We start from the raw sequence: 13638 nt of genomic DNA, 5'->3' as shown, positions 1-13638 counted from the left end.
TGTCTAAAGATCTGCTGTAGAAATTGTTTAGGGGAAGTTCTAGGGCCTCTGTTAGATCAGACTAGATGATCACAATGGTCCCTTCTGGCTTTGGATTCTAGGGGGAAAAAGCTTGTTTCAACAGCATTGTGCCTGTGTACATAGGAGTTCCCCCCCTTCCTATTCCCTAGTACAGACAGGGCCGAGGATTATTTTATTTGCATACTATAAAAAGGCATTATCTGTAAAATTCTCATCTGATTTAGTTCTATTACTTCTCAATTTAAATTATTTTCTAGGCTCTGAGAGTTACACTTAGGAAATTTTATTCTCATCAGACAGTATAACTGGTGGGAGAGCCAATGAGGCACTGAGTAAATTGTGTAGGTAAAATGCCTGCTGAATTTTAGGTAATATCATGATCTAATGAAAAGATTTTGTACCTTTATCTGGTGTCTGTTTATGTTTGTTCTGGTGATCAGTTTATGGAACGGGTGACAAATAAAATCGACAGGTTTCAGAGTAACAGCCGTGTTAGTCTGTATTCGCAAAAAGAAAAGGTATACTTGTGGCACCTTAGAGACTAACCAATTTATTTGAGCATGAGCTTTCGTGAGCTACAGCTCACTTCATCAGATGCATGATGAATCTGATGAAGTGAGCTGTAGCTCACAAAAGCTCATGCTCAAATAAATTGGTTAGTCTCTAAGGTGCCACAAGTACTCCTTTTCTTTTTGCAAATAAAATCGAGGCAACTCCACGGATCAGTTCTTAAAACATTGGCCACAGTTGGCATTACTGAAAGTAAACATGCTTCTAGTGCAATGGGGAAACTTTCACCATTTAAAATCTGCCTTGTGTTATGTTTTGCTTATGTCATTATTTGTGTTGTTGTAGTGCAAAGAATTTTTCTACTATGAAGGGACACTATCAGTTTTTTAAAAATCGCTTCTGTATGAATTTTTCATTCACCGTTGTTACAAGTTAAGATTTCTATAACTTTAGAGCTTTTTTCCCTCCTCTACTCTCTCCATTTCTTCAGTAGATTCATTTTGTGTGCTTTTGACAGCACTTCATGTATAGTTGGTTTCACTGTTTTTTTAATGACAGGTTTCAGAGTAGCAGCCGTGTTAGTCTGTATTCGCAAAAAGAAAAGGAGTACTTGTGGCACCTTAGAGACTAACCAATTCACTGAATGCATCTGATGAAGTGAGCTGTAGCTCACGAAAGCTTATGCTCAAATAAATTTGTTAGTCTCTAAGAGACATTAACTTTTAATATGGTGCCACAAGTACTCCTTTTCCTTTTACTGTTTTCTTTGTAGTCTATCTTATGGTTTTACAACACTGCCATCCATCACTGTAGTAGCTGAGTGCCTTCCACGTGAAGTGAACATCAATAGTAAAACTCCTCGTGGACTTGGGAGTCTCTGGTTCTTTTTCTCTTTTTGGAGAGGAGACCAAACTCCACTTGGGGTATTGTGTGTTGTGCTTGTGTTGGTTGTTTCATTTATTTTATTTTTTATTTTTTTTAGAGAGGAGATATGTTTTTCTTTCTATGGTAAAAAGGGTCAGACTCAGGATTCACCTAATCCCCTTTAGAAGTTCATTTCATAGAGTCTATGCCATAGACGGTTCCCCTCCCTTTTTTCCCACCTCTCATGTACTTCATCCTGGGTTTTGTGATCTGCCTGTCCTTGCACTGCTTTCACAGTGGTTCATAGAAATTCAGTTAACGTAGCTGGGAATGATGCATTAATTGCTTTGAAGGTTAGCATCAGAGCCTTAAAGTGGCACCTGAAACTGAGTAGGCACGAGTTTGGGGATTTGAATGCAGGCCTTACGGGCTCATGGTGATCCAGAACCTGGACAAAGCGGGCAGCCATTTTTTGTACTATTTGAAGCCAATCCATTGTCTTCACATTCAGCCATAAGTGCTGAAACTAAAAAGAAAAGGAGTACTTGTGGCACCTTAGAGACTAACCAATTTATTTGAGCATAAGCTTTCGTGAGCTACAGCTCACTTCATCGGCTGCATCATGAGCTGTAGCTCACGAAAGCTTATGCTCAAATAAATTGGTTAGTCTCTAAGGTGCCACAAGTATTCCTTTTCTTTTTGCGAATACGGACTAACACGGCTGTCACTGTGAATGCTGAAACTAAGAGTGCTAGGAGTGCTGCTGTACCTCCTGTCTTGAAGTAGTAATAACCGAAATAGAAGGTTTCAGTCTTCAGTATCCACACTATAAAAATTATTCTAGCATCACTGCATTCCGTTTCAGTGAATGGCAGTAATCCAGCCTAGAGATGAAAAATGAATGGATCAATGTGGCCAGGTCCTTGTTGGAAAGGAGGGGTGGAAGTTTCCTAGAATGCCTAGAGTGCTGAAAGAGGTGAAAGAAGGCATTTTTATTCACTGATGATACCTGATCATCTAAGCTTTGTGAGAAGTCAAATTTTAGAAGGAGACTTTGCACTGATTCAATGAATAGGGGTTGTATGCCTTCAATGGATGGTGGCAACTGTACCTCAGCTAGTTCTTCAAAAAGTTTCATCATTTTCAGTCTTGCTTGGCATCACTTTGAGTCAACTACACTTTGTCCAAGAGCTGATGTTCTGTAGGCTTTCTGATATTTTAGTGAGGATGGTTGCATTATCAGTGGTGAAAAATCTTGTAGAGTGTCATCAGTAGGGCCCTACCAAATTCACAGTCCATTTTGTTCAATTTCATGGCCGGGGATTTTAAAATTAGTCATTTTCTGTTTACATTTGAAATTTCACAGTGTTGTAACCATGGGAGTCCAAACCCAAGAGGCCGGTTGTGGGGGAATCACAAGATTATTGTAGGGGGGTAATGGATTGCCAACCTTACTTCTGCCTTTCTGCCTTCAGAGCTGGGCAGCCAGAGAGGAAGGCTGCTGGCTGGGCATCCAACTCTAAAGCCAGTGCTGCCAGCAGCAGCAGTGCAGAAGTGTGGGTCACAGGGTAGGAGGGTGGGTTACCATATGTCCGGTTTTCCCGGCAGTCTCCCATCCCAGTGTGTCTTGTGGGGTGACAGCTGGAGACACAGCCTCCCCGTGGGGGGAAGAAGGGGAGAGATGACAGCTGGAGATGCGGAGATTCCTGCAGCTAGGGGAGGTTCCCGGTAGTGGGTCTGACCCGCCCTGGGAGCAGCCCCTCCAGGGGAAGAGAAAGTCTTGTCCCTCCTCATCCCCAGCTGGGACTACTAGCGGGAACCCTGCACAGGGTAGGAGCCCCCGACTGGGCACCAGACTTCCTGGAGAAAATCAAATTCATGGTTCATGAGGAATTTTTCACAGCCATTAATTTGGTAGTCATCAGCATATTATTGGCAGCTGAACCCATAGTATGTCACTGTTTCTCCCAGTAATTTCGTATGTATTGAAAAGCAGATGGGGTGATCTGAATCTCTGTGGGATTCAGCAGGTGAGGGCCTATGGAGAGAAGGAGTAATTACACATCACTATTCTGAGGTCTGTTGGAGAGGAATGATTGGAGTGACTAGTGCTGTACCATCTACTCCTGTTATGTCAGGTAGGCAGGTTAGCACTACCTTGTGGTCTGCTGTTTAGCAGAAAACCCCAGCAATATGAACACGGGCAATGTGCTTGTGTACATACTATGCCCATCTTTTAGGGCCACTAGGATTGTTCCTATGCCCTAGTTTGAATCCAGGATTCTGGCTGTCACTTTTATGTAGGAGCTTGATGGTTACTACTTTCTCAATTATTTTGCCCAGGAATGGGATTTTGGAGACAGGATGAGGTCAAGTGTTAACTTCTTGTGGATTGAGCTAACTATTCATTGTTCAAAGAGTTTGACTGATATTGCTTTCTAAAGGAGGTATTAACAGAATACATTGGTCAGCTTTCCCTGTTTCAGCATGAAAGACCCACACAAATGTGTGAGAAATATCTTTCTAAAAATAGGAAAATGTGATTGTAGAATTACAGAAATCAGCATGGGTACCTGAAACTACTTCTCATTCACTTTTTGAAACTGATTAGATTTCAAGTTTTTCTTTTACAGTTAATTCAAAATCAAATTAAGGGACACGCCTAAATCAACTTTGACTTCAAAGGGACTACTTACATATTAAAAGTTAAGCACATGCTTAAGTACCTTGATGAATGGGGTACTAAGTTAATATCAATAGCCAAATCTCATCAGTTCTGATGAGCTAGATAAGTGCTTTCTCTTTCCCTGTCCTCCACAATATACTTTAGCCACTTAAATGCCTAAAAAATATATCTAGGCCTTGCAGTGAGCTATGAAGGCTATAGACATGTAAGCAATGGCATGTTTTCAATTCCATCAGGAAAGTGCTTTCCACATCATGCTAATATAAGGCCATATGAAATCTGTTTTACTATACTGGATTTTTTATATAGTAAATGTTTTACTTTTTCTTTCCTCTAATTCCTTCATTGAATGGAACATCACATAATTATGGAATACAGAAATTTTACATTTTTAGATATTTCTTCAATTGTTCTCCATGTCCACTGAGGGGAGGACAAGAAGTAATCTGTTTTAATATGCATCAAGGGAGATTTAGGTTAGATATTAGATATTCTAATTACAAGGATAGTTAAGTACTGGAATAGGTTACCAAGGGAGGATGTGGAATTCCTGTCAATGGAGGTATAGAAGAACAGGTTTGAGAAACATCTGTCACCGTAAGTGCCGACTCCGTGGGTGCTGCAGGGCTGGACGGGAAAAAAAAGTGGGTGCTCAGCACCCATCGGCAGCTCTGTCAGCGCCTCCCCCTCACTGGCAACCCACCGATTAACGCCGCCTCCTGCCTGCCGTGGATCAGCTGTTCTGTGGTGTGCATGAGGGCCTGGGGGAGGGAGATGGAGGAGTGCGGGGAGGGGCGGAAAGAGGGGCGGGGCTGTAGCCACAGGTGGACCTGGGTGGGCCACAGGCTACCCACTTAACATCCAACCATGCCCACCCAAATCTGGGCCAAAGTCCCTCGAATCCACAGGCTGGGACTCCCGACCCTGGCTTGGTGTCTGTTGGCCTGGCTGCATCCCTGTCCTGCTAGTGCCAAGTGCTGCTGCCCTGGTCTCCGGCTCCTGCGCCTGGAGTGTGCCTTGTTGGGGTGGGTCTGGGCGGGGCTAGTGCTGAGAATGGAGCAGAAGCAGCGCATGTCGCCAGAAGGAGAGGGATGTGGCTGGCCAGGCAGACGGACACCAAGCCGGGGTTGGGAGGGGCGGGTGTAGCTTGAGCCCCAGCGGTGCCCCCCTGTGCCCCATGGGCGTGCCCCGCAGCCTGTGTGCCCCTGGCAGCCTCATCTTCGGGTGCCTACTGAGCAGTAAGGGCTGGTTGGAGGGAAACGGATGCCCCCTCCCTGCTGCCCCCCATCATTGCCCACTCACCCAGTTTTCCTGTCTGAGCTATGGTGGGGCAGGGTAGGGAGGAAGGAATGGAGTGGGGGCTGGGCCTGGGCCTGGGGCAGAGCAGGGGTCGAGCATCCCTTGGCAACTAGGTAAGTCAGCGCCTATGTCTGTCACATCTGGTCTAGGTATAGTTGGCCCTGCCTCATACAGTGAAATGGACTTCACTAGATCACCTCTTGACCTCCCTTGCAGCCTTTTGTTTCTGTGATTTGTTAATGCAACACAGTAGATTGAGAATCTGTGGAGAGTGGAATTAAATCATTGCATCTTTTTGTTGTTGTGTTATAGAATAAAAGCTGTTGAATAATAGATCTTTAAAGGGTCATGAGTTGGCCTCTGTACACTTACAGTATATGAAGTTATTTCAATTTATATAATAGAAATAACATTTATTTGAGGGTAAACATTTTTTTCATCCTTTATTTATGTAACAGTGTGGTCTGTCATGTCTGAAGCAGCCTTTCTAATCTCTCTTCTGCTCTGCATTTCTTAAAAAAAAAAAAAAAAATCTAGCCTTTGCTGATTCAGCAACACTTTCCTTGAATCATAGAATCATAGAATCATAGAATATCAGGGTTGGAAGGGACCCCTGAAGGTCATCTAGTCCAACCCCCTGCTCGAAGCAGGACCAATTCCCAGTTAAATCATCCCAGCCAGGGCTTTGTCAAGCCTGACCTTAAAAACTTCCAAGGAAGGAGATTCCACCACCTCCCTAGGCAACGCATTCCAGTGTTTCACCACCCTCTTAGTGAAAAAGTTTTTCCTAATATCCAATCTAAACCTCCCCCACTGCAACTTGAAGCCATTACTCCTCGTTCTGTCATCTGCTACCATTGAGAACAGTCTAGAGCCATCCTCTTTGGAACCCCCTTTCAGGTAGTTGAAAGCAGCTATCAAATCCCCCCTCATTCTTCTCTTCTGCAGGCTAAACAATCCCAGCTCCCTCAGCCTCTCCTCATAAGTCATGTGTTCTAGACCCCTAATCATTTTTGTTGCCCTTCGCTGGACTCTCTCCAATTTATCCACATCCTTCCTGTAGTGTGGGGCCCAAAACTGGACACAGTACTCCAGATGAGGCCTCACCAATGTCGAATAGAGGGGGACGATCACGTCCCTCGATCTGCTCGCTATGCCCCTACGTATACATCCCAAAATGCCATTGGCCTTCTTGGCAACAAGGGCACACTGCTGACTCATATCCAGCTTCTCGTCCACTGTCACCCCTAGGTCCTTTTCCGCAGAACTGCTGCCTAGCCATTCGGTCCCTAGTCTGTAGCGGTGCATTGGATTCTTCCGTCCTAAGTGCAGGACCCTGCACTTATCCTTATTGAACCTCATCAGATTTCTTTTGGCCCAATCCTCCAATTTGTCTAGGTCCTTCTGTATCCTATCCCTCCCCTCCAGCGTATCTACCACTCCTCCCAGTTTAGTATCGTCCGCAAATTTGCTGAGAGTGCAATCCACACCATCCTCCAGATCATTTATGAAGATATTGAACAAAACCGGCCCCAGGACCGACCCCTGGGGCACTCCACTTGACACCGGCTGCCAACTAGACATGGAGCCATTGATCACTACCCGTTGAGCCCGACAATCTAGCCAGCTTTCTACCCACCCTATACTGCATTCATCCAGCCCATACTTCCTTAACTTGCTGACAAGAATACTGTGGGAGACCGTGTCAAAAGCTTTGCTAAAGTCAAGAAACAATACATCCACTGCTTTCCCTTCATCCACAGAACCAGTAATCTCATGATAAAAGGCGATTAGATTAGTCAGGCATGACCTTCCCTTGGTGAATCCATGCTGGCTGTTCCTGATCACTTTCCTTTCATGCAAGTACTTCAAGATTGATTCTTTGAGGACCTGCTCCATGATTTTTCCAGGGACTGAGGTGAGGCTGACTGGCCTTGCTGTTGTCTGAATCCAAAAAGCTTTGTTATTGTAAATTGAACTAAATAGTAAGAATAAACATACTGAGATCAGCACAATAGGATATACCAATGATTAACCCAGGAGAGCTGATGCACTAAAAAAGAAAAGTGTTTGTGGGTCAGCTGCTTTTGTCTTCTGTTCCATTACAGCTTCATACATCCTTGACATTAATTTGTTTCTTGGCTGTTAAGGGAATACTTTAAATGTAGCTACATCTAAAGCCTGTATTTTACAAATTCCTCAACAGTACACTCTCCAAAATGTAAACCTTAAGTAAGCACACTGTTGAAAGTTAATGACCCTTTATTCAGTTTCTACTATGCTGCATGTATAACTTATTTTCAGACAATGAGAGGAAGAAGTAGTTTGGTGGTACTAGTCTCATATAACACAAATCTCTTTGTACCCTCGAGAATGCTAGTAAATTGCCTTTTAACATCAACAAAAAATCTGAGTTTAATTCAAGTTTTGTGCTTTTGACATCAGTAATACTGAGCACGTTACGGTTTCAAAGCAGTGTACAAACTGATTATTCTTTAAAAATCCAGCTGAGATAAGTGGGTACAGATGGGGACACAAACAGAGGGCTAAACGATTTACTCCAGGGCTCTCATTGAGTCATTAGTGGTACTTGGAGTTGCTGTTCATTCTACTGGACCTCATGATCTGTCATTTAGTGACGCAGCATTTTTATGTATTGATTTAAATTAATCTTGGGTCATGTGGAAGAATAGAGAGTATCAATTTAGATTTTTAGTGGATTTCTCTACAATAGAAGCTTCAGTCTAGCACTAAAAATACTGAAATAACAGTTGAGTCCTTGATTAGTGTATGGAAGATTTCAATAATATACTTCCATAGTGTGCCTAAACAAGTTCAACTGAAAGACGCTCTAATTTTTATTTACTAAATTATTTAAGAAATCTGTACCCATTTTTATCCAGCAAACAAAAAAATTACACCATGAGCTATTTATCAGATTTTTTTTCAAGATTCAGTTAACATGGATACTTCTGAACCTCCATTCACAACTTTCTGAAAAATTGCATCAATTGTAACATTCCACATAAGGACTGGTGGTGTTTTATCGGTTATCTGGAAAAGTGAACTGTAAAGTGGCAGTTTTACAGATGAAAAAATATTTTGCTTATTCAAGAATAAATAAAACTGAGGAATTTCAGAAGGACTTAACAAAGTTAGGCCAGTGTCCAGCGCAATGGCAGGTGAAATTTCATTTTGACAAATACAGGATAATAAACGTTGGATGGAATAGAGAGAACTACTCTTAACACATTGTTGGGCTCTTAACTTAGAAAAAAGATGTAGCTGTTACTTGGACACGTCAGTGAAAGTCTTTACTTAGTACACACCAAAACAAACCAAACAAAACGTATAATGAAAATAGCATAATGCAATTATGTATCAATATGATGCCATCCCCTGAAATACTGTGTCAAGTTCTGGTCGCCTATCTCAAAAGAGATAGCAGAAATAGAAGAGGTTCAAAAACAGGCGTCAAATGATTAAAGGCCTGACAAGACTTCCCTGTGACGCAAGGTTGAAAAGATTGTGGCTATTAAATTTAGAGAGGAGATAAATAAGAGGAATGTAAAAATAATAAATGGTATGATGAAGGTAAATTGGGTGCTCCTGTTTACCCTTCTCCATAGTGCAGGAGCAATGGGAAGTTTCATGACACTAAATGGCAACAACTGTAAAACTGATATAAACTTTTTTTTTTACATAATTAACATGTGAAACTTTATGCTAACATTGAGACCAAGAACCTAGTTACATTCAAAGTAGGATTAGATATTTATATTGATAATGATACTGTTGACAGTTACAGAAAAACTAACTAAAACAGGAAGAAAACCTCTTTTAGGACGGATATAAACCCCATGCTTCAAGCAGAATCCAATGACTAATTGAGAGACGTTAGGAAGAAGCCTCCCTTGTTGGCAGTTATTGAATATTTGTCTACTATGAAGTTTAATACACCTTTCTCTGATGCATCCATTACTGGCCATTGTCAAAGACAGGATACTGTAATAGATGGACCACTGATTTGGTATAGCAGTTTCTGTGATTTTCCTTTTTCCCCCGTCCCACCAATTCTGACTTTTCAACAGGGAAAAAAAAACTCCATCTGGCTCCAAAAGTTTCAGATCTCTAATGACTTGCTTGGGGAGTTACAAGGAATGGAATCTCAAGGTATGAAACAAAACAAAGACTGCAGGCTGATGCTTGCTTGGAGGAATAGGAGCTAGGAGGACAAGTCAAGGGCTTCCTTTGAAGAAGGAAAACAAAGGTGGCTGCTTTGGGGAAGAACATCAGAGTTTCAGAAATACACCCCCACCAGCTTCCTCTCAGCTGCTGTGCCCAATGTGGAGGTAGTCAGAAAGCAAGAGGTTCTAGAACTTTTTCTCTTGATGAGGCCTGTCTGAGTTTGAGGGACAGAGGACTTAGAAGGCCCTAAGGCAGTATTGTACTCCCAGCTGCATTGTAGATCTCCCAGGCCGGATAGACTGACACAGAGCAGCTCTGTTCAAGCTAGCATGCTAAAATGAGCAGTGTGGATGTGGCGGCATGGGCTAGCCACCAAAGTACAGACAAGGGTGGTTGGACCAGCCTTGTACTTGAGAAGCTAGGTCATGCCATCTCCCATGCTACAACATTCATGTTGCTATTTTGAATCTGCTAGCCGAAGCACAGATAACGTGTTTGTTCAGGCTGGGAGGCTCCCAGCTGCAGTGTAGACTTATCCCTGCAGATCCTATTTTACCCCTGTGACCTCAGCTGTAACTCATGCTGATTGCATTGGGGAAGGAGTACCAAAGGCTGGGAGTTCTCCCAGTTATTACTGTGTAAGTCTAGGGACTGTGCCTGAGTTAATACTCCCTTTTCTAATCCCAGAAATTCTGTCATGATGAGATTCCTGTGCAAAGCCCTAATGAAAACTTTTTTCCATTCATAATCCAACCACCTGGATTTTCTAGTTAATATTATGGAGTTTTCTGTTATCTGTGTCCTTTTAAACTAAACTGGAGTTTTACTGTGTGAATTATTTCAAGTAACCCTAGCAGAATGGTTTTGCATGTCATTTTATATGATCTCCTGTGAAAACGTTTTAGCAAATCACATAATTGTGAAACACTAGCAAGAGTCCGTTTCAAACTAAACATGAGGTTTTGTCAGAGGTTAAGTAATGCCACGGAACAAGAAAAGCTATTTAATTTTCCAGTGTTTTCTGAGTTTCTAATTTCATGCATTAAAACGTATCCAAGAATTTATTCCTTTTTTACACACTGAAAGTATTGGTACATTCCAAAGTTAAAATACGCAGAGAAAAGTTGTAATTTCCTTTTATAAGAAAGAAATAAAATATTAAACCTTATTAGGGGAAGATTCGCTAAAGGGTTTACAGAGGTGGACCATATGGTATCCACATTCAGACTTCAGAAATGCTCACTGTTGCAATAGAATGTCAATTTACTTAAAATCAGAGCTTAAATTTTATACTGACTCAGTTTTTCTGTTATAGGCCAGAACTATGATGGCAGTTGGCCTGGGTGTTGCAGCTGTTGCATTTGCAGGTAACTGACCAGCCATCTGAACATGCGGTCCCAGTGTGATGCTGTGCCCAAAAAGGCTAATGTAATATATAAGCAGGAGCATAAGAAGTTGGAGTAGGGAGGTTCCATTTGTCACTGGTGAGACCATTACTGGAATATTGTGTCCAGTCTTAGTGTCCACCCTTGAAAAGGAATGTTGAAAAATTGGAAAGGTTCCAAAAAAGAGCTACGAGAATGGCTTGATGTCTGGAAAACCTGACCTAATGAAGTTGAATGTGTTTAGCTATCACAGATAATAAGAGGTGACTTCATCACAGTCTACAAGTACCTACACAGAAGGAATCACAGAATCATAGAATATCAGGGTTGGAAGGGACCTCAGGAGGTCATCTAGTCCAACCCCCTGCTCAAAGCAGGACCAATCCCCAATTAAATCATCCCAGCCAGGGCTTTGTCAAGCCTGACCTTAAAAACTTCTAAGGAAGGAGATTCTACCACCTCCCTAGGTAACGCATTCCAGTGTTTCACCACCCTCCTAGTGAAAAAGTTTTTCCTAATATCCAACCTAAACCTCCCCCACTGCAACTTGAGACCATTACTCCTTGTCCTGTCATCTTCTACCACTGAGAATAGTCTAGAACCATCCTCTTTGGAACCACCTCTCAGGTAGTTGAAAGCAGCTGTCGAATCCCCCCTCATTCTTCTCTTCAGCAGACTAAACAATCCCAGTTCCCTCAGCCTCTCCTCATAAGTCATGTGTTCCAGACCCCTAATCATTTTTGTTGCCCTTCGCTGGACTCTCTCCAATTTATCCACATCCTTCTTGTAGTGTGGGGCCCAAAACTGGACACAGTACTCAAGATGGGGCCTCACCAATGTCGAATAGAGGGGAATGATCACGTCCCTCGATCTGCTGGCTATGCCCCTACTTATACATCCCAAAATGCCATTGGCCTTCTTGGCAACAAGGGCACACTGTTGACTCATATCCAGCTTCTCGTCCACTGTAACCCCTAGGTCCTTTTCCGCAGAACTGCTGCCTAGCCATTCGGTCCCTAGTCTGTAGCGGTGCATTGGATTCTTCCGTCCTAAGTGCAGGACCCTGCACTTATCCTTGTTGAACCTCATCAGATTTCTTTTGGCCCAATCGTCCAATTTGTCTAGGTCCCTCTGTATCCTATCCCTAGCTGCCACCGTATCTACCACTCCTCCTAGTTTAGTATCATCCTCAAATTTGCTGAGAGTGCAATCCACACCATCCTCCAGATCATTTATGAAGATATTGAACAAAACCGGCCCGAGGACCGACCTTTGGGGCACTCCACGTGATACCAGCTGCCAACTAGACATGGAGCCATTGATCACTACCCATTGAGCCTGGCAATCTAGCCAACTTTCTACCCACCTTATAGTGCATTCATCCAGCCCATAGTTCTTTAACTTGCTGACAAGAATACTGTGGGAGACCGTGTCAAAAGCTTTGCTAAAGTCAAGAAACAATACATCTACTGCTTTCCTTTCATCCACAGAACCAGTAATCTCATCATAGAAGGCAATTAGATTAGTCAGGCATGACCTTCCCTTGGTGAATCCATGCTGACTGTTCCTGATCACTTTCCTCTCGTGTAAGTGCTTCAGGATAGATTCCCTGAGGACCTGCTCCATGATTTTTCCAGGGACTGAGGTGAGGCTGACTGGCCTGTAGTTCCCAGGATCCTCCTTCTTCCCTTTTTTAAAGATTGGCACTACATTAGCCTTTTTCCAGTCATCCGGGACTTCCCCCGTTTGCCACGAGTTTTCAAAGATAATGGCCAATGGCTCTGCAATCACAGCCGCCAATTCCTTTAGCACTCTCGGATGCAACGCATCCGGCCCCGTGGACTTGTGCATGTCCAGCTTTTCTAAATAGTCCCTAACCACCTCTTTTTCCACAGGGGGCTGGCCACCTACTCCCCATGCTGGGTTGCCCAGCACAGCAGTCTGGGAGCTGACCTTATTCGTGAAGACAGAGGCAAAGAAAGCATTGAGTACGTTAGCTTTTTCCACATCCTCTGTCACTAGGTTGCCTCCCTCATTCAGTAAGGGGCCCACACTTTCCTTGGCTTTCTTCTTGTTGCCAACATACCTGATGAAACCCTTCTTGTTACTCTTAACATCTCTTGCTAGCTGCAGCTCCAGGTGCGATTTGGCCCTCCTGATTTCATTCCTACATGCCCGAGCAATATTTTTATACTCTTCCCTGGTCATTTGTCCAATCTTCCACTTCTTGTAAGCTTCTTTTTTATGTTTAAGATCCGCAAGGATTTCACCATTAAGCCAAGCTGGTCGCCTGCCATGTTTACTATTCTTTTGACACATTGGGATGGTTTGTCCCTGTAATCTCAACAGGGATTCCTTGAAATACAGCCAGCTCTCCTGGAAGATATGGGATAATAGAGTACTCTTTAATCTAGTTTACAAGGGCATAAAAAGATGCAGTGGCAGAGAGTTGATGCGCCTTTTTCCCAGTTTGAATTTGTCTAGCAAGTTTTAGCAGTGAAGGTAATTAACCATAGGAACAACCAGTTCTAATTTTTTATGTCCATGTGCGGAATGAATTTTGTTATGTGCACCAATATGGAGGTGATGTGTGACACATCACCTCCATATTGGTGCACATAACAAAATTAATGTAGTGGGGATGGGGCCGAGGGGTTTGGAGTGCGGGAGGGGGCTCAGGGCTGG

The 13638-nt window shown here is 43.0% G+C and overlaps 1 protein-coding gene across 3 annotated transcripts in view; it reads left to right on the top strand.

The window, feature by feature from the left end:
• DNAJC15 (DnaJ heat shock protein family (Hsp40) member C15) overlaps nt 1-13638 on the top strand; it is a 55038-nt gene that overhangs the window by 1091 nt on the left and 40309 nt on the right. For 2 of the 3 annotated variants that reach the window (XM_077811871.1, XM_077811852.1), the window contains exon 2: nt 10884-10935. The exons of the other annotated variant lie outside the window; for it this stretch is intronic. In XM_077811871.1, coding sequence (XP_077667997.1) covers nt 10893-10935 — 43 coding nt within the window. In that variant the 5' untranslated portion in view covers nt 10884-10892. The remainder of the gene's footprint in view (nt 1-10883; nt 10936-13638) is intronic. 3 annotated transcript variants of the gene reach the window in all.

Source organism: Eretmochelys imbricata, chromosome 1 (genome assembly GCF_965152235.1).
Source record: "Eretmochelys imbricata isolate rEreImb1 chromosome 1, rEreImb1.hap1, whole genome shotgun sequence".
Lineage (NCBI taxonomy): Eukaryota > Metazoa > Chordata > Testudines > Cheloniidae > Eretmochelys > Eretmochelys imbricata.
Note: the sequence above shows the minus strand (reverse complement) of the source record. Positions and strands in the feature narration are given on the sequence as shown.